General features: G+C 41.3%; 1 protein-coding gene across 1 annotated transcript in view; it reads left to right on the forward strand.

Annotated features, from left to right (window-relative positions):
- Positions 1 to 20,413, forward strand: part of LOC128647389 (complement C3) — a 572,326-nt gene that overhangs the window by 190,070 nt on the left and 361,843 nt on the right. The window contains exon 13 of the mRNA XM_053700176.1: positions 15,238 to 15,396. Within this exon, the coding sequence (XP_053556151.1) occupies positions 15,238 to 15,396 (159 nt within the window). The remainder of the gene's footprint in view (positions 1 to 15,237; positions 15,397 to 20,413) is intronic.

Raw genomic sequence — 20,413 nt, forward strand, 5'->3', positions numbered from 1 at the left:
ATCGAGGAAGCATCGGGAAGGGTGGAAACACATAAGCCATCCCGAAGGTCCAAGGTGCTGTCAAAGCATCTATCAGAACCGCTCCCGGATCCCTGGATCTGGACCCGTAACGAGGAAGCTTGGCGTTCTGTCGAGACGCCATGAGATCTATCTCTGGTTTGCCCCAACGTCGAAGTATTTGGGCAAAGATCTCCGGATGAAGTTCCCACTCCCCCGGATGAAAAGTCTGACGACTTAAGAAATCCGCCTCCCAGTTCTCCACTCCCGGGATGTGGATTGCTGACAGGTGGCAAGAGTGAGACTCTGCCCAGCGAATTATCTTTGATACTTCCATCATTGCTAGGGAGCTTCTTGTCCCTCCCTGATGGTTGATGTAAGCTACAGTCGTGATGTTGTCCGACTGAAACCTGATGAACCCCCGAGTTGTTAACTGGGGCCAAGCCAGAAGGGCATTGAGAACTGCTCTCAATTCCAGAATGTTTATTGGTAGGAGACTCTCCTCCTGATTCCATTGTCCCTGAGCCTTCAGAGAATTCCAGACAGCGCCCCAACCTAGTAGGCTGGCGTCTGTTGTTACAATTGTCCAGTCCGGCCTGCTGAATGGCATCCCCCTGGACAGATGTGGCCGAGAAAGCCACCATAGAAGAGAATTTCTGGTCTCTTGATCCAGATTCAGAGTAGGGGACAAGTCTGAGTAATCCCCATTCCACTGACTTAGCATGCACAATTGCAGCGGTCTGAGATGTAGGCGTGCAAAGGGTACTATGTCCATTGCTGCTACCATTAAGCCGATCACCTCCATGCATTGAGCTACTGACGGGTGTTGAATGGAATGAAGGACACGGCATGTATTTTGAAGCTTTGTTAACCTGTCTTCTGTCAGGTAAATCTTCATTTCTACAGAATCTATAAGAGTCCCCAAGAAGGGAACTCTTGTGAGTGGAAAGAGAGAACTCTTCTTTTCGTTCACCTTCCATCCATGCGACCTTAGAAATGCCAGTACTAACTCTGTATGAGACTTGGCAGTTTGAAAGCTTGAAGCTTGTATCAGAATGTCGTCTAGGTACGGAGCTACCGCAATTCCTCGCGGTCTTAGTACCACCAGAAGAGCACCCAGAACCTTTGTGAAGATTCTCGGAGCCGTAGCCAATCCGAATGGAAGAGCTACAAACTGGTAATGCCTGTCTAGAAAGGCAAACCTTAGATACCGGTAATGATCTTTGTGAATCGGTATGTGAAGGTAAGCATCCTTTAAATCCACTGTGGTCATGTACTGACCCTTTTGGATCATGGGTAAAATTGTCCGAATAGTTTCCATTTTGAACGATGGAACTCTTAGGAATTTGTTTAGGATCTTTAAATCCAAGATTGGCCTGAAAGTTCCCTCTTTTTTGGGAACCACAAACAGATTTGAGTAAAACCCTTGTCCTTGTTCCGACCGCGGAACCGGATGGATCACTCCCATTAATAAAAGATCTTGTACGCAGCGTAGAAATGCCTCTTTCTTTATTTGGTTTGTTGACAACCTTGACAGATGAAATCTCCCTCTTGGGGGAGAGAATTTGAAGTCCAGAAGGTATCCCTGAGATATGATCTCTAACGCCCAGGGATCCTGGACATCTCTTGCCCAAGCCTGGGCGAAGAGAGAAAGTCTGCCCCCCACTAGATCCGTTCCCGGATCGGGGGCCCTCGATTCATGCTGTCTTAGGGGCAGCAGCAGGTTTCCTGGCCTGCTTGCCCTTGTTCCAGGACTGGTTAGGTCTCCAGCCTTGTCTGTAGCGAGCAACAGCTCCTTCCTGTTTTGGTGCAGAGGAAGTTGATGCTGCTCCTGCTTTGAAATTACGAAAAGAACGAAAATTAGACTGTCTAGCCTTAGGTTTGGCTCTGTCTTGAGGCAGGGCATGGCCTTTACCTCCTGTAATGTCAGCGATAATTTCTTTCAACCCGGGCCCGAATAAGGTCTGCCCTTTGAAAGGTATATTAAGCAATTTAGATTTAGAAGTAACGTCAGCTGACCAGGATTTTAGCCACAGTGCTCTGCGTGCCTGAATGGCGAATCCGGAATTCTTAGCCGTAAGTTTAGTTAAATGTACTACGGCATCTGAAATAAATGAGTTAGCTAACTTAAGGGCTTTAAGCTTGTGTGTAATCTCATCTAATGGAGCTGATTCAAGTGTCTCTTCCAGAGACTCAAACCAAAATGCTGCTGCAGCCGTGACAGGCGCAATGCATGCAAGAGGTTGCAATATAAAACCTTGTTGAACAAACATTTTCTTAAGGTAACCCTCTAACTTTTTATCCATTGGCTCTGAAAAGGCACAGCTATCCTCCACCGGGATAGTGGTACGCTTAGCTAAAGTAGAAACTGCTCCCTCCACCTTAGGGACCGTTTGCCATAAGTCCTGTGTGGTGGCGTCTATTGGAAACATCTTTCTAAATATCGGAGGGGGTGAGAACGGCACACCGGGTCTATCCCACTCCTTAGTAACAATTTCAGTAAGTCTCTTAGGTATAGGAAAAACGTCAGTACTCGCCAGTACCGCAAAATATTTATCCAACCTACACATTTTCTCTGGTATTGCAACTGTGTTACAATCATTCAGAGACGCTAACACCTCCCCTAGTAATACACGGAGGTTTTCCAGCTTAAATTTAAAATTTGAAATATCTGAATCCAGTTTGTTTGGATCAGAACCGTCACCCGCAGAATGAAGCTCTCCGTCCTCATGTTCTGCAAATTGTGACGCAGTGTCTGACATGGCCCTAATATTATCAGCGCACTCTGTTCTCACCCCAGAGTGATCACGCTTACCTCTTAGTTCTGGTAATTTAGCCAAAACTTCAGTCATAACAGTAGCCATATCCTGTAATGTGATTTGTAATGGCCGCCCAGATGTACTCGGCGCTACAATATCACGCACCTCCCGAGCGGGAGATGCAGGTACTGACACGTGAGGCGAGTTAGTCGGCATAACTCTCCCCTCGCTGTTTGGTGAAATATGTTCAATTTGTACAGATTGACTTTTATTTAAAGTAGCATCAATACAGTTAGTACATAAATTTCTATTGGGCTCCACTTTGGCTTTAGCACATATAGCACAGATATCTTCCTCTGAATCAGACATGTTTAACACACTAGCAAATAAACTAGCAACTTGGAAATACTTTTCAAGTAATTTACTATAATATGAAAACGTACTGTGCCTATAAGAAGCACAGAAAAAGTTATGACAGTTGAAAATTAATAAACTAAAAAGTTATAGCATCAAATCTTTGTAAAAAACAAAATTTTAGCAAAGGATTACTCCTATTAGCAAAGGATAACTAACCCTGATAGCAGAAAAAAAAATAAAATAAAAAAATACAGAAATAAACGTTTTTTATCACAGTCAACTACAATCTCACAGCTCTGCTGTGAGTGATTACCTCCCTCAAAACAAGTTTTGAAGACCCCTAGAGATGAACCGGATCATGCAGGGAAGACAATAAACTTCTGACTGAATTTTTTGATGCGTAGCAAAAGCGCCAAAAAAGGCCCCTCCCCCTCACACATAACAGTGAGAGAGATCAGTAAACTGTCATAAATTAAATAAAACGACTGCCAAGTGGAAAAAAATAGTGCCCAAAACATTTTTTTACCCAGTACCTCAGAAAATTAAACGATTTTACATGCCAGCAAAAAACGTTTAACATTAATAAATTGAGTGTTATTAAAAAGCCTGTTGCTAGTCCCTGCAAATTAGGCTAAAGTTTTATGCATACAGTATAATTCCAGTGAAGTGCCATTCCCCAGAATACTGAAGTGTAAAATATACATACATGACAGCCTGATACCAGTTGCTGCTACTGCATTTAAGGCTGAGTTTACATTATATCGGTATGGCAGAATTTTCTCATCAATTCCATTGTCAGAAAATAATAAGCTGCTACATACCTCTTTGCAGATTAATCTGCCCGCTGTCCCCTGATCTGAAGTTTACCTCTCCTCAGATGGCCGAGAAACAGCAATATGATCTTAACTACTCCGGCTAAAATCATAGAAAAAACTCAGGTAGATTCTTCTTCAAATTCTACCAGAGAAGGAATAACACACTCCGGTGCTATTATAAAATAACAAACTTTTGATTGAAGGTATGAAACTAAGTATAATCACCACAGTCCTCTCACACATCCTATCTATTCGTTGGGTGCAAGAGAATGACTGGGGGTGACGTAGAGGGGAGGAGCTATATAGCAGCTCTGCTGGGTGAATCCTCTTGCACTTCCTGTTGGGGAGGAGTTAATATCCCAGAAGTAATGATGACCCGTGGACTGACCACACTTAACAGGAGAAAAGGAAATTTATGCTTACCTGATAAATTTATTTCTTCTATGATACGACAAGTCCACGGATTAATCCTTTACTTGTGGGATACAATACCAAAGCTACAGGACACGGATGAACGGGAGGGACAAGACAGATACCTAAACAGAAGGCACCACTGCTTGAAGAACTTTTCTCCCAAAAGTAGCCTCCGAAGAAGCAAAAGTATAAAATTTGTAAAAATTGGAAAAGGTATGAAGGGAAGACCAAGTCGCAGGCTTACAAATCTGTTCAACAGAAGCATTGTTTTTAAAAGCCCATGTGGAAGCCACCGCTCTAGTGGAATGAGCTGTTCTTTTAGGAGGCTGCTGTCCAGCAGTCTCGTATGCCAAACGGATGATGCTTTTCAGCCAAAAAGAAAGAGAGGTAGCCGTAGCTTTTTGACCACTACGTCTTCCAGAATAGACAACAAACAGAGAAGATGTTTGACGGAAATACTTGGTCGCTTGCAAGTAAAACTTCAAGGCACAAACCACGTCCAAATTATGTAACAGACGCTCCTTCTTAGAAGAAGGGTTAGGACACAGAGAAGGAACAACAATTTCCAGATTAATATTCTTATTTGAAACAACCTTAGGGAGGAATCCAGGTTTAGTACGCAAAACCACCTTATCAGAATGGAATATAAGAGAAGGCGAGTCACATTGTAACGCAGATAGCTCAGAAACTCTTCGAGCAGAAGAAATAGCTACTAAAAACAGAACTTTCCAAGATAGAAGTTTAATATCTATGGAATGCATGGGTTCAAACGGAACCCCTTGAAGAACCTTTAAAACTAAATTCAAACTCCATGGCGGAGCAACAGGTTTAAACACAGGCTTAATTCTAATCAAAGCCTGACAAAACGACTGAACATCTGGGACATCTGCCAGACGCTTGTGTAGTAAGATTGAAAAAGCAGCAATCTGTCCCTTTAAGAAACTAGCTGATAACCCCTTCTCCAATCTTTCTTGGAGAAAGGACAAAATCCTAGGAATCCTGATCTTACTCCATGAGTAGCCTTTGGATTTGCACCAATAAAGATATTTACGCCATATCTTATGTTAAATGTTCCTAGTGACAGGCTTTCGAGCCTGAATCAAGGTATCTATGACCGACTCAAAGAATCCCCGCTTAGATAAAATCAAGCGTTCAATCTCCAGGCAGTCAGCCGCAGAGAAACTAGATTTGGGTGCTGGAACGGACCCTGAATGAGAAGGTCCTGTCTCAGTGGCAGTTTCCACGGTGGCAGAGATGACATTTCCACCAGATCTGCATACCAAGTCCTGCGTGGCCACGCAGGCGCTATCAAGATTACCGAAGCCCTCTCCTGTTTGATTCTGGCAATCACACGAGGTAGGAGAGGAAAAGGAGGAAACACATAAGCCAGGTTGAATGACCACGGTACTGCTAGAGCATCTATCAGTACTGCTTGAGGATCCCTCGATCTGGACCCGTAACAAGGAAGTTTGGCATTCTGACGAGATGCCATCAGATCCAATTCTGGTGTGCCCCATTGATGAATCAATTGTGCAAACACCTCCGGATGGAACTCCCATTACCCCAGATGAAAAGTCTGACGACTTAGAAAATCCGCTTTCCAGTTCTCCACTCCTGGGATATAGATTGCCGATAGAGTGAGTCTCTGCCCATCGAATTATCTTGGAAACCTCTATCATCGCTAGAGAACTCTTTGTTCCTCCTTGATGATTGATATATGCTACAGTCGTGATATTGTCTGACTGGAATCTTATGAATTTGGCCGAAGCCAGCTGAGGCCACACCTGAAGCGCGTTGAATATCGCTCTCAGTTCTAGAATATTTATTGGAAGTAGAGCCTCCTCCTGAGTCCACACACCCTGAGCCTTCAGGGAATTCCAGACTGCACCCAAGCCCAAGAGGCTGGCGTCCGTCGTTACTATGACCCATGCTGGCCTGCAGAAAGACATTCCCTGGGACAGATGATCCTGTGACAACCACCAAAGAAGAGAGTCTCTGGTCTCTTGATCCAGATTTATCTGAGGAGATACATTTGCATAATCCCCATTCCACTGTCTGAGCATGCACAGTTGTAGTGGTCTGAAATGCAAGCGAGCAAACGGAACTATGTCCATTGCCGCTACCATTAGTCCGATTACCTCCATACACTGAGCCACTGATGGCCTAGGAATGGACTGAAGTGCTCGGCAAGTGGTTAAGATCTTTGATTTTCTGACCTCCGTCAGAAAATTTTTCATGTCTACCGAGTCTATCAGAGTTCCTAGGAATGGAACTCTTGTTAGAGGAACAAGTGAACTCTTTTTTATGTTCACCTTCCACCCGGGAGATCTTAGAAATGCCAACACGATGTCCGTGTGAGATTTGGCTAGATGGTAAGTTGACGCCTGAATCAAAATATCGTCCAGATAGAGCGCCACTGCTATGCCCCGTGGCCTTAGAACCACCAGAAGGGACCCTAGCACCTTTGTGAAAATTCTGGGAGCTGTGGCCGACCCAAAAGGAAGGGCCACAAACTGGTAATGTTTGTCCAGGAAGGCGAACCTGAGGAATTGGTGATGATCTTTGTGGATAGGAATGTGAAAATACGCATCCTTCAAATCCACAGTGGTCATATATTGACCCTCCTGGATCATAGTTAAATTGTCCGAATGGTCTCCATCTTGAAGGATGTGACTCTGAGGAATTTGTTTAGAATTTTGAGGTCTAAAATCGGTCTGAAGGTTCCCTCTTTTTTGGGAACCACGAACAGATTGGAGTAAAACCCCTGCCCCTGTTCTACTTTTGGAAGTGGGCTGATCCACCCATGGTATATAGGTCTTCTACACAGCGTAAGAACGCCTCTCTTTTTGTCTGGTTTACAGACAAACGTGAAAGATGAAATCTTCCCCTTGGAGGAGAATCTTTGAATTCTAGACGATACCCCTGGGTCACAATTTCTAAAGCCCAGGAATCCTGAACGTCTCTTGCCCAAGCCTTAGCGAAGAGAGAAAGTCTGCCCCCTACTAGATCCGGTCCCGGATCGGGGGCTGCCCCTTCATGCTGTCTTGGTAGAAGCAGCGGGCTTCTTGGCCTGTTTACCCTTATTCCAGGCCTGGTTAGGTCTCCAGACTGACCTGGGTTGAGTAAAATTCCCCTCCTGCTTTGTGGCAGAGGAGGAAGTAGAGGGTCCACCTTTAAAGTTTCGAAAGGAACGAAAATTATTTTGTTTGGCCCTCATTTTACTCGTCTTGTCCTGAGGAAGGGCATGATCCTTACCTCCCGTGATGTCGGAAATTATCTCCTTCAGTTCAGGCCCGAATAGGGTCCTACCTTTGAAAGTAATAGCTAACAGCTTAGATTTTGATGACACATTAGCAGACCAGGACTTAAGCCATAACGCTCTACGCGCTAAAATGGCAAAACCTGCATTCTTTGCCGCTAATTTAGCCATTTGAAAAGCGGCATCTGTAATAAAAGAATTAGCTAGCTTGAAAGCCTTAATTCTATCTAAAATATCATCTAATGGGGTCTCCACCTTAAGAGACTCCTCTAGGGCCTTAAACCAAAAAACTGCTGCAGTAGTTACAGGGACAATGCACGCTATAGGTTGTAGAAGAAAACCCTTATGAATAAACAATTTCTTTAGAAGACCCTCTAATTTTTTATCCATAGGATCTTTGAAAGCACAACTGTCCTCAATAGGTATAGTTGTACGCTTAGCCAGGGTAGAAATAGCTCCCTCCACCTTAAGGACCGTCTGCCACGCATCCCGAATGGTGTCAGATATCAGAAACATTTTCTTAAAAGTAGGAGGGGGAGAGAACGGAATGCCTGGTCTATCCCATTCCTTAGTAACAATGTGCGAAATCCTCTTAGGGACTGGAAAAACATTAGTGTAAGCAGGGACCTCTAGATATGTATCCATTTTAAGCTCTCCCTCAGACAGCAATTCCCCCACCCCCAAATCAGAACACTGTGAGGGTACATCGGAGATGGCCAATAAAGCATCAGAGGGCTCAGCATTTATTTTAATACCAGACCTACTGCGCTTACCCTGTAAACCAGGCATTTTAGATAATACGTCTGTAAGAGTAGTAGACATAACTGCAGCCATATCTTGCCTGGTAAAAGAATTAGACGCACTAGAAGTACTTGGCGTCACTTGGGCAGGCGTTAAAGGTTGTGACACTTGGGGAGAAGTAGATGGCATAACCTGATTCTCTTCTGACTGAGAATCATCCTGAGACATTCTTTTATCAGCTAAAATATGTTCTTTGCAATGTAAGGCCCTTTCAGTACATGTGTGACACATTTTAAGTAGGGGTTCCACAATGGCTTCTAAACACATGGAACATTGGCTTTCCTCAATGTCAGACATGTTAAACAGGCTAGTAATGACCACAAACAGGCTTGAAAACACTTTATTTTGTGCAAAAAATAACAATCTGAAAAAACGGTACTGCACGTTTAAGAGAAAAAAAGCATACAGTTTTTCCAAAACTGCTTTAAAACGATAAAATTATCACAATCTTATTATAAATGCATCCCAACTTGTCAGCTAAGAATGCCCCACAAGGAAAGGAATACTTAACCCTTAAGACCAAAAAAAGTTGCCAAAGAAAAAACGTTAAATTCAAATAAAAACACCCCCTGCACCTCGCCACAGCCCTGCTGTGGCGCCTACCTGCCCTCAGGGGTCTGCAAAATCGGATTAAACCTTCGATTAGGCCCAATACTGTCTGTGAAAGGCCCACCGGAGTTGGAGCGTGCTGCTTGTCTGGGAATAACAACTGCGCAACTGAGGCGCGAAAATAGGCCACGCCCATCTCACTCAATGTTTCACAGCCTAAAACAACCGCACCAGAGCGGTCTAAACCTAGCCATGTGGGTTCATAACCCATTTAGTGAAGCCATGTGTACCCTCCATTTATGAAATAAAGAAAAAATGTTTGCCATAAAAAACGTTATCATCCACTCCCAACATAAAACGTTTGCCCACAAACATCATATTATCAGTGTCAACCATTGTTTTATAGCCCAATATACAGGTCCAGTAATACCCCTCTCTAAGCTTAGGATTACTGCTTACCCTTTCCCTCATGGGGATACTGTCAACCAATTCTGAAATAACACAGTCTCTTCAGAAAAAAAAATGACTGAACATACCTCAATGCTTGTAGCATGAAAACCGTTCCTCACACTGAAGTTTCTTAAGTACTCCTCAGCCATTCTGTGGGAACTACTCTGGATTTTAGTAACAACTGCTAAGATCATCAGTCTCCAGGCAGAAGACTTCATCCATCTGCTGCCTGGGAACAAATAGCACTCACCGGTACCATTTAAAATAAAAAGTCTTGCTTGAAGAAAATAAAAACTAACATTTTATCACCTCTTTCACTTTACCCTTCCTATTACTTAGAGTAGGCAAAGAGAATGACTGGGGGTAGGAGTCAAGGGAGGAGCTATATAGACAGTTCTGCTGTGGTGCTCTTTGCCACTTCCTGTTAGCAGGAGGATAATATCCCACAAGTAAAGGATGAATCCGTGGACTTGTCGTATTTTATAGAAGAAAAAAATAATTCTATGGGGGGAACAACTTAGCGCGTTTGTGATATCTAAAGTTAGCGCACCTGGGCCTTTTGCTTCCGTGCTGATTTTTTACTTTCAACTTGCAATGTGTGCACAAATCCAGCGGCGCTAATATTTTAAAAAATATAAAAAATGTGCCTGCCACTTGTAATCTAACCCTTGATTGATTACCTTTAACTGTTAGCGATAATGTAGAGCTTCTAAATTAATGTTATCAGTTAAATGGCTTTAGGTCTATATGTGAGGTCAAGTCATTTTACAAATTGAAGAAATATAATTTACTATCATAAAGCAAAGTATTCCTAATGTTTGTCACTGAAAGCTTATCTCTTTAAAAAAAAATTCTATGATACCAGGTATTCATCCCCGAGTAAATTGTGCCAGCTCAAATACCCTAAACTTGGGGGGTAGATTTATGAAGCTGCATTCGCGAGAGCAGGTTCACATAAGCGAGCCTGCAGCCACATACTTCTTTTTCCTCTCCGCCATCTCAGTGGTGGTAAGATCAATCATCCTGACACTCGCTCATTTAGGGTGATTGACATTCCCTGTTCTTGTGCAATTGGTTGTGCCAGAGCAGGGGGCGGCATTGCACAAGAAACCTCTTGTGCAATGTTAAATTTCATAGTGTAGGGGGGCGTGTCCAAGTAACGACCATGATCAGCCACAAAAAAGAAAGCTCTGCATATATCTCTGACAATCTGCTGATTATCTTTCTTTACATCTACCATCTCTTACAAAAGACACCTTATCCTGAATGAGGAAGATTAACTGAGTTGATTGCTACTAACAAATGTAATTTATCTCACTTGAATCTCTATAATTTGTAGCAGTGGCGGCTCACAAATGGTGGCCTAGTAAGAACACCAGCAACACCCCCCTTTGACAGCAGGACTAATTCGCTCTGGGTCTGGCTCTCAGTTGGTCAATTTTGACTGAGGGTGAGCTTAAGAGGGGCATATGGAAGGCATGGAGGCCGTGGAAGCATGGGAGAGTGCTATACAGATAGCGATTACCAACTGCTTGAAAGTGATCTCAGCTCCTTACTCCTCTCGGCTATAACTAACCAGGCTGTGGCCTATAAGGAGCTTACAGAGAATTCTCACACCTCAGATACGTAGTGCCTCAAGCTGGAACCCTTGACGAGCCTGCCCACGCCTACCACTCCACATCTCTCTGCTTGCGTCTTTCCTGAATTGCGACGATCTAATGCAGAACCTGGAGATCGTATGTGTAAAACTGATGGCCCGCGCAGTGCTCTAGAGGGATTGGACTTATGTTCACGGACGTCAGGTACAAGTTTACACCCTGGGCCCTTGGTCTTAACAGAGCACAGTGAGACCTTACTGACTACAGAGATGAGCATCTGGGGCGGAGATCTTGGGCTGCAACAAACTGAGAGGCCTCCATACATATTAAAGATGATGGATTGTACCATCTTAAAAGGCCCCTATCCCAAGGGACATACCATACAAAACGGCACTCGGGGAGCTCAAGCAGGTCTGACTGTTGGATACAGTGTCACTACGCATAAGAATGGGGATCGGTTAAGGTCCATAAGAGTCCTAAGGTCTCTGCCTTTTAGCCTGTTGCTAGATGGGCTTTACCTGACGCCTACGCATAGAGTTATATTGAGACTTTCATATTGTTATACTTAAGGTTTCACTATCAATATATAGCTTATGTTTATCACTTATTTACTCCAAAGTTACTTTATGTGTGTTTTATGGCTGAGATATGACTAAGGTCGTGTTACCATATGGTAGAGTTCAAATCAATCATGGCATACTGCTATCTCAAAACAAGGTTTAAGATATTTTGCTAGTTCCTTATGTCACAACTAGCACTGTTTTCCAATTCATACATATTGATTCTGAGATACCTTTGGGTGAGCTATACCAAGGCTTTCCTAAGCAGCCCTGCTTATACATGTTGTGCCTAGGTATAATTTTTCCTACAATATGATTTTACAATAATGCAAAGATGCTGTTAGCACAAAATGGGGGTCAATATATATAATTAGTTAATTAAAACTGAAGTTAAGAATACATATTACTTAAAGGGACAGTCTACACCAGAATTTTTATTGTTTTAAAAGATAGATAATCCCTTTATTACCCATTTCCCAGTTTTGCATAACTAACACATTTATAATAATATACTTTTAACCTCTGTGATTATCTTGTATCTAAGCCTCTGTAAACTGCCCCTTTTTTTCAGTTCTTTTGACAGACTTGCAGTCTAGCCCAGTGATTTTCAACATTTTTTTTGCCGTGGCACACTTTTTTACATTAAAAAATCCTGCGGCACACCGCCATCCCAAAATTTTACAAAATCACACATTGTAGCCTAATACAGCATATATTATACATCATAATGATTGTCTGTGAATGAATGTCAATATGTCATGGTTGTAAATGATGCCTGCCTGTCTGCCTGATGAGCCTGTCACATCAAAACAAGCAAGATTTAAAAAATATGTCTCTGTTCTCAGTCTGCCGCGGCACACCTGAGGATCTCTCATGGCACACTAGTGTGCCACGGCACACTGGTTGAAAAACACTGGTCTAGCCAATAAGTGCCTGCTCCCAGATAACTTCTCGTGCACGAGCACAGTGTTATCTATATGAAATACGTTAACTAACACCCTCTAGTGGTGAAAAACTGTTAAAATGCAATCTGAAAGAGGTGGGCTTGAAGGTCTAAGAAATTAGCATATGAACCTCCTAGGTTAAGCTTTCAACTAAGAATACCAAGAAAAACAAAGCAAAATAGGTGATAAAAGTAAATTGGAAAATTGTTTAAAATTACATGCTCTATCTGAATCATGAAAGTTTATTTTGGCCTAGATTGTCCCTTTAAAATGTATCATATAGATCAGAGGCACCTACTTGTAAAGCCTAAAAGATTACTTTATTAAAGGGACAGTCTACACCAGAATTTTTATTGTTTTAAAAGATAGATAATCCCTTTATTACCCATTCCCCAGTTTTGCATAACCAACGCAGTTATATTAATATACTTTTAACCTCTGTGATTATCTTGTATCTAAGCCTCTGCAAACTGCCCCTTTATTTCAGTTCTTTTGACAGACTTGCAGTTTAGCCAATCAGTGCCTGCTCCCAGATAACTTCATGTGCACGAGCACAGTGTTATCTATATGAAATACGTGAACTAACACACTCTAGTGGTGAAAAACTGTTAAATGCATTCTGAAAAGAGGTGGGCTTCAAGGTCTAAGAAATTAGCATATGAACCTCCTAGGTTAAGCTTTCAACTAAGAATACCAAGAGAACAAAGCAAAATTGGTGATAAAAGTAAATTGGAAAATTGTTTAAAATTACATGCTCTATCTGAATCATGAAAGTTTATTTTGGCCTAGACTTTCCCTTTAAGCCAATCCTGGAGGCAGGCCTCCGCTATAGTTGAATGCACGAAAGCCAGTCTTGTTCCCTGGCCTTATAATAACATAGGTCTCATTACTCATAGTGAATATCCAAATATTGCTGGGCATTTTGCCACGCTGCCAGCAGCCGAGGTAGTGCGGCATGCTGAGTACTATAGTCAAAACACAAGGAGGGAATGAGGGGTAGGGAGTATTAGTACAGGCTTACTCGAATGTTCGAACCATGTACATTTAGTAGATAACCTGCTAGCGGTGTTTTCAAAGATCTGTTGTGGTATAAACTCCTATATTCTGTGGTCTAATTAGAGATAATAGGTGGCTTATATTAGTTGGTCATACCCTGACTTGGTCTCACCTGAGTGTTGCTTCATTATTTACTCTTAGCCAAACCTCCAATAGTACCCTGATAATCGAAGCCTCAAAGATTCCTCTATATTTAGTCAAAACCCATTCCACGCAACAGACACGGACTAGTACAAACAATAACTCCGATATCCCAAGCCAAAACTCCCCAGACCATAAACCTACCTCCTGTAACAGACTTGGACTAGTGCAAAATAACGTAACCCACAAATCAAGCCACCTCCAACCATATTGCAAGCCTACCCTTTACATTAGATTTAGCCTAGAACAATAAACAAAAAAAACAACAACAACAAAAAAATCCCCACATATCAAACAAGCACCCTTCTGAACAACACTACTAGACATGAATGCACTAACCACTTGTCTTTAAAGAGCTATGTATATAGTACATTTCTACAACAGACCCTAGAGTGTCATGTTTTCTTCATACACCATACTTTTTTAATCCTGCTCTGTTCTTTCAACCAAATAAAAAGCCTCCCAGATTAGGAGGATTAACAGTGTGGCTTCTCTTGCCTATGCCACAACCTTATTTACTCTTTAATACAAATAAAGCTTGAGGTCTAGCTAATCAAATTTTCACTTAATACAAACAAAATCTGAGGTCTATACGTGACCTCCTAATATAGATGCCACCTCCTGCTATTGTCATTTATTGCATGTGCTGTGGGGTCCATGAGTGGCCCCCTAGGAAGGTAGGAAGGTTTCAAATTTTCACTGGCATGTAATTGAACTGTTTTTTTTATTCTCATTTTTCTTCTTGCAGCAATAGCATAGATTATTTACCTTACACCGTGTGGATAGCAATTATTGTATATTACATATGCAATTTTGATGTGTAACTCATAAGATGTAACCTGTTCTAAGCAAGTATGGAATCCTATTGTACACTGCTGCAATTCTGTTTATATGCCAAATTATTTCCTCAATAAAAAAAATATTATAAAAAAAAAATTCAGTGTAACCCAACATCCCAAGTGGCTATTGCAGGTGGACAGGTTCACTATTTGTGAACCTGTCCACCTGCAAGGATGGTAAATTTTGCCCTTGGAATATGTAAGATACAGGACATGTGAGTACTTCTTATGAAGATTGCAAAAATATTGTTCATATGCATATTGGAATTCTAAAAAAAAAAAAAGAAAAAGAAACCCAACTATGATATTAGTGCCTCTCAGAACAGTGGGAAGAATCCTCAATGAGATTTTAAAACCTTGTGGTGACAATGTTGGAGTAAGTATACTGATTCAGAAGAAAGAAAATGGACAGTGATTGACACCTTCAAAAGTTCAATTTGTTTAGGAGGTTGGCCACAACCCACAATTTTAGTTGTTCAAAAGAGATCTAGCAGAATGTATCTTAGCAATATATATCCTATGGCAGCTTAATAATTCAGTATTGATGAAGATTTTTACTAAAGACATCATTTCAATAACACATGAACACTTGTCATACTTATGTGATCTCCTTAATTCAACAAAATAATTTTACTTCAAATAGTCAAATCAAAATAATGGTATAGAAATAATTTTAACATATTTTGTTTTTATTGCAGCTAAACGTGAAATCGAAGACAGATCAAGTTAAACCCTATAGTCCCCAACAAATTGTAGAACTTATTTTGTCTGGGGACAATGGAGCGCAAGTGGAGCTTGGTATAATAGACAAGGCTGTCTTTGTGTTGAACAACAAAAATAAGTTAACGCAGAATAAGGTAATCAGGGGTAAAGTGGAGGAAATAAGCTAAATTGTGCATTATTATACACTCTGGAGAAGCTAAACAATTGGCATTGAATGTGCTAGGAACACATTGCATTATTAAATCATAGGTGATTGGAGTTTCTGTTTTTTAAAGGTACAGTTAACACCTTGAGATTTATATCTAAAATATTTAGTTATGCATAATGAACCTATATATTTAACATTACTATTGCCTTCTTTTCATGTAATTTAGCTCTAAAAATTGAGCAATTTCCAATACTCAGAACTTGAAATGCACTTGCTGATTTCTCAAGGCTAACTCTGCTACATATCTGTCCCTAATTTCAAATGTCAAGTGTTAAAATCACAGGGGTTTCCTTGAAAAAGCCAAGCAACTTTTTGGTGAAACGATTGTTGGATTTGAGCATGTGATGTCACGTTGTGGGCGGAGACCAACCTTCTGAACTGCAAACCATAATCATAGACATTGTTTACAATATACAGTCTGTGTAATATACGGATGTTCTAGCTGTGGTTCTCTGTAAACCCCTGTGATTTTAACACGTTTTAATAAATTGTTTTAACATTCATCTGCTCCTTCTGGAGTCTCCCATTGCTTTTATATCTAGAGCTTGATGTGAAGCTCTGCAGTATGTGAGTATACAACTTACATGTGAATTAACCCTATAGTCTCACAGGACTTCACCATTGGCAGCATTGATCTGTTTTATTTGAGGTTAACCCAGGGGCGGTGCTAGGATTTTTGGCCACACAGGCAAGGATAAATTTTGCGCCCCCCCCCCCCCAATTACATACCATTGCTGCTTTTTACAAAATGTTACAAAAATGTATTAAAATATATATAGATATATATATATATATATATACACACACACAGTATATATATATATATATATATATATATATATATATATATATACACATATATATACATATACATATACATATACATACATACTATATCATGCTGGTATTGATATTTAAAGCTAGGGTAAGGATTAGCATTAAAGCATAGTGTAAGGGTTAGTATAAGCATCAGGGTTAGTCTTTGTGGCTGCAATATGACTTCTTCACTGCTAAACTATTGACAAAAAAAACTCTGCTAAGGCCGCCAACCCGGTACTCACACTTGGCGGGATCAGACTGATATGTTTGTGTGTGTGTATGTGTGTGTGTATGTGTGTATATGTGTGTATGTGTGTATATGTATGTGTGTGTGTATATGTATGTGTGTGTGTATATGTGTGTGTGTTGTAACCTTTTATCTCCTCCTGATACTCTGCCTTGGTTGTGTTCCAGTCTGGACCATAACCATTATGTGTATTATATATATCCCTTTTTTATCTCACCAAGCACTCATATAAGTATATCTGTATACTGATAACCATCACATACTGTATATGTGTAGCACTAGTCAGGCAGAGAGAGAGTCTGCCCAGTGTTACAGGTTTCAAAGGAAGGAACAATACAAATGCTTCTATACTCGCATGCAATCACACAACTGATTATCTAAAGCTGGATCTCCCTGTCTTGTCTGAACTTCCATGGCATCACAGTCACTGCCACCCATCCGTCCATCTATCTATAATCTATCTATTTATTATCTATCTATCATCTATCTATCTTTATCAGTTTATCTGTATCTCACTGCCTGTTTGTCTCTTTGTCTGTCTTATCTATCTGTTGATGTGCCCATTATATAAACTGCAGTAAATCCATTTTCTTCAATAGCATCAACAAATTCACAGACTTATAGACCCATAAAAAGGTTATTAATAAAAATTAGAGAACTGCAGTGTATTGCCTTGTGATGTGTTATAGCCAGGACTGGATCTGTCATTAGCTTTCATGACAATAACTTGCCACCCAGATAAACTTATCTTAAACTGTATTTATTGTAAATATAATTGCCAGTGCAGCTAATACAAATATTGTATAGCTTCTTCTTGGGCATAGATACAAATGTAGTGGCCCCAAATACATACATTAGTGTTACAAGTCATAGGGGTCTAAAAAAGACATGGTACAGGCTGAAGTTAGGTTCCTTGTGTCCATAGTCAGAGGATATTTAGACAGGATGTGGAACCTTTAAAAGGAGTGTGTCATATCTGAGCTACCACTGTTGTTAATTTATATGATAGATTTCTTAGAAAACAATAACTTTAATGATTCTTTAATATTTTGCAATATTAAAGTTTATGTAGGAAAATGTAGAAGATTATTGGCAATATGGTCCAATACTCTCAAACATGTTTACCACTTGACTCTAACCCAAATATTTACCCAATTCTAACTGCAAATTGTAAAAACATTGCAAAGCAACAACGCCATTCATTGCAATGTGTTTACATGGGGTGTCTGAAGATCTCTGCTCTCTTTCCTACAAAATATGATTGGATTATCTTTTTCTTCTTCTTATTTCACTTGAAAAGACGAGCTGCATTATTTCTTAAAGAAATGCCCAGCATAAGCTGCTTTTGTTACCTAATGGCAAATCCATCCCTTCATGGAAAAGTCTGTTCCCATAGATATAGAGCTGCTCTTAGCTGTATCATTTTCTGGAATTGAAAGAACTAAGTACACCAAGTACTTTTTTATTATGCTTCTGATACATTTTTCAATACCACTAACTATGATACTAGTGTTTACTCCTATGTATTCATTGTTTTTTTTTTTTCATTGTTTTAATATAATAAGTAACCACATCACAGCTGTAAATATTGAACAGAAGCCTTTGTGTAGATAGAACATACCACTTGGGATTAATGGCACAGCCATCCATTATTTTTCCTAATTCCTGCCATAATAACCTAACCTGGCTAGACGAGTCCTCCTCACTCACTCTCGAGTCGACTTCAGTCACTCTCTTCTGCCGAGTCCGACTGGCCGCACTGCCCGGTCCGACCGGTCGTAATGGATCTGATGATCTGCGCGGGCCGGGGCTCACACCTCCTCACGTGGCTCAGAGATGGTGGCTGGCTGCCTGAATCATGACGTGGAGACGTTCCCTCTCACTCAGAGTGAGTGACGTGACGTAGGCAGTCAATCAGACTAGAGTCAGCCACTCACTGGCAGGCTGTGTGCTGCGCAACTAAGGCAAGTGAGCTCCGCCTCCACTTCCCTCGTCATCACCACCAGGCAGTCCTTCACTGAGCTTCTCTGACCGTCCGTCGCGGACGGTGTGTGAAGTGATGTCTTGTGATCCGCCATCATCAATATGTCTATGTCAACAACAGTCAACTCATCAATCACATAGGGCTATAAATGCAGCGGGGTTGGGGGGGGTTCAGCCCACAGAAGCGATTAAATGAAGAGATCAAATTTAAAAAAAAAAAAAAAAAAAAAAACTTTTAATTTTTTTTTATTATAGCTCAAAAGTCGGCAATTCAGCACTGCTCAGTCAGCGCCCCCCAGCTGGTGGGCCCTAAGGCGGCAGCCTATTCTGCCTAATACAAAACGCCGGCCCTGGGTTAACCCTTGGAGTTTAACTACAGCATTCATTTCCACTGAGAAGTAATTCCTGGGATCACTTATGCACATTTGGAGTTGGGATTTAGAGGCCAATTTATCAAAGGTCTTGCGGACCTGATCCGACAGTGCGGATCAGGTCCACAAGACCTCGATGAATGTGGAGAGTAATATGCTCTCCGTATTCAGCATTGCACCAGCAGCTCACAAGAGCTGCTGGTGCAACACCGCCCCCTGCAGACTCGCGGCCAATGGGCCGCCAGCAGGGAGGTGTCAATCAACCCGATTGTACTCAATCGGGTTGAATTGCGTTGATGTCTGTCCGCCTGCTCAGAGCAGGCAGACAAGGTTATGGAGCAGCGGTCTTTAGACCGCTGCTTCATAACTGCTGTTTCTGGCGAGTCTGAAGACTTGCCAGAAACATGGCCCTTCAAGCTCCATTCGGAGCTTGATAAATGGGCCTTAATATCTCCAATTTACTTCTTTTTTTTTACATATCCTTTTTGCACTAACACATGGTTTTTTTGTTTGATTTATTATTGTTTGTGTTTTAACAGGTTAATCATTTTCTTTTTGTGTACTTGTACTTACCTAATGCAATTACTGTATTGAGGCAATGGCCTCAAAGGAGCCCTCATAAGAAAAAGTTCATCACAATTTTTCAATTGAGGGGTCTCATACCCTTTTAGGTAGTAGAGCTTGCGGTAGCAATTAGTGCGTATAAAATTAACCAGCGATCAGCTCTCTGGGTAATTTTATAAATGTCCACCAAATGTCCTCAAAATTAAGTGTAATATATATTTTAAAAAAAATAATGATAGTAGCATCTTTATTTTGTAATAAAATAACTGCAAAACTCATTTATATGGGGTTAAAAGTGGCGGGTGTGGGGTGTTAGAAAAAGAATCAGCAGTGAAAAGTGCCTTTACATTGCTGTCTATGGGAACTGCGTGTTCCCTGTAAATATACATGGTATGCTTATATACATATATATTTATGTGTTAATATGTGTATATACAGAGGGGGGAGGGTAGAGACACAGAAGTGAGAGACACACAGAACAGAGAGAGAGGACAGAGGGGAGATAGAGACACACACACACAGAGGGGAGAGAGAGACACACAGAACAGAGACACTCACACACAAAGGAGAGAGAGATACACACACACAAGGGGAAAGAGACACAAAAGGGAGAGAGACACACACACACACACACACACGGGGGGAGGGAGAGAGACACACAGAGGGGGGGAGAGAGACACACACACAGAAAGGAGAGAGAGAGAAAGAGACACAGAGGAGAGAGAGACAGAGGGGAGAGCGAGAGACACAGAGGGGAGAGAGAGACACAGAGGCTGGAGAGAGAGACACACAGAGGGGGAGATAGAGAGACACAGAGAAAGGGGAGAGATCTTAGACACAGAGGAATGAGAGAGAAAGAGAGAAAGACGCAGAGAAAGGGAGAGAGAGAAAGATGCAGAGAAAGGGAGAGAGAGAGAGAACAGAGGAAGGGGGAAGAAAGAGAGAGACATAGAGGAAGG

Source organism: Bombina bombina, chromosome 2, assembly GCF_027579735.1.
Source record: "Bombina bombina isolate aBomBom1 chromosome 2, aBomBom1.pri, whole genome shotgun sequence".
NCBI lineage: Eukaryota > Metazoa > Chordata > Amphibia > Anura > Bombinatoridae > Bombina > Bombina bombina.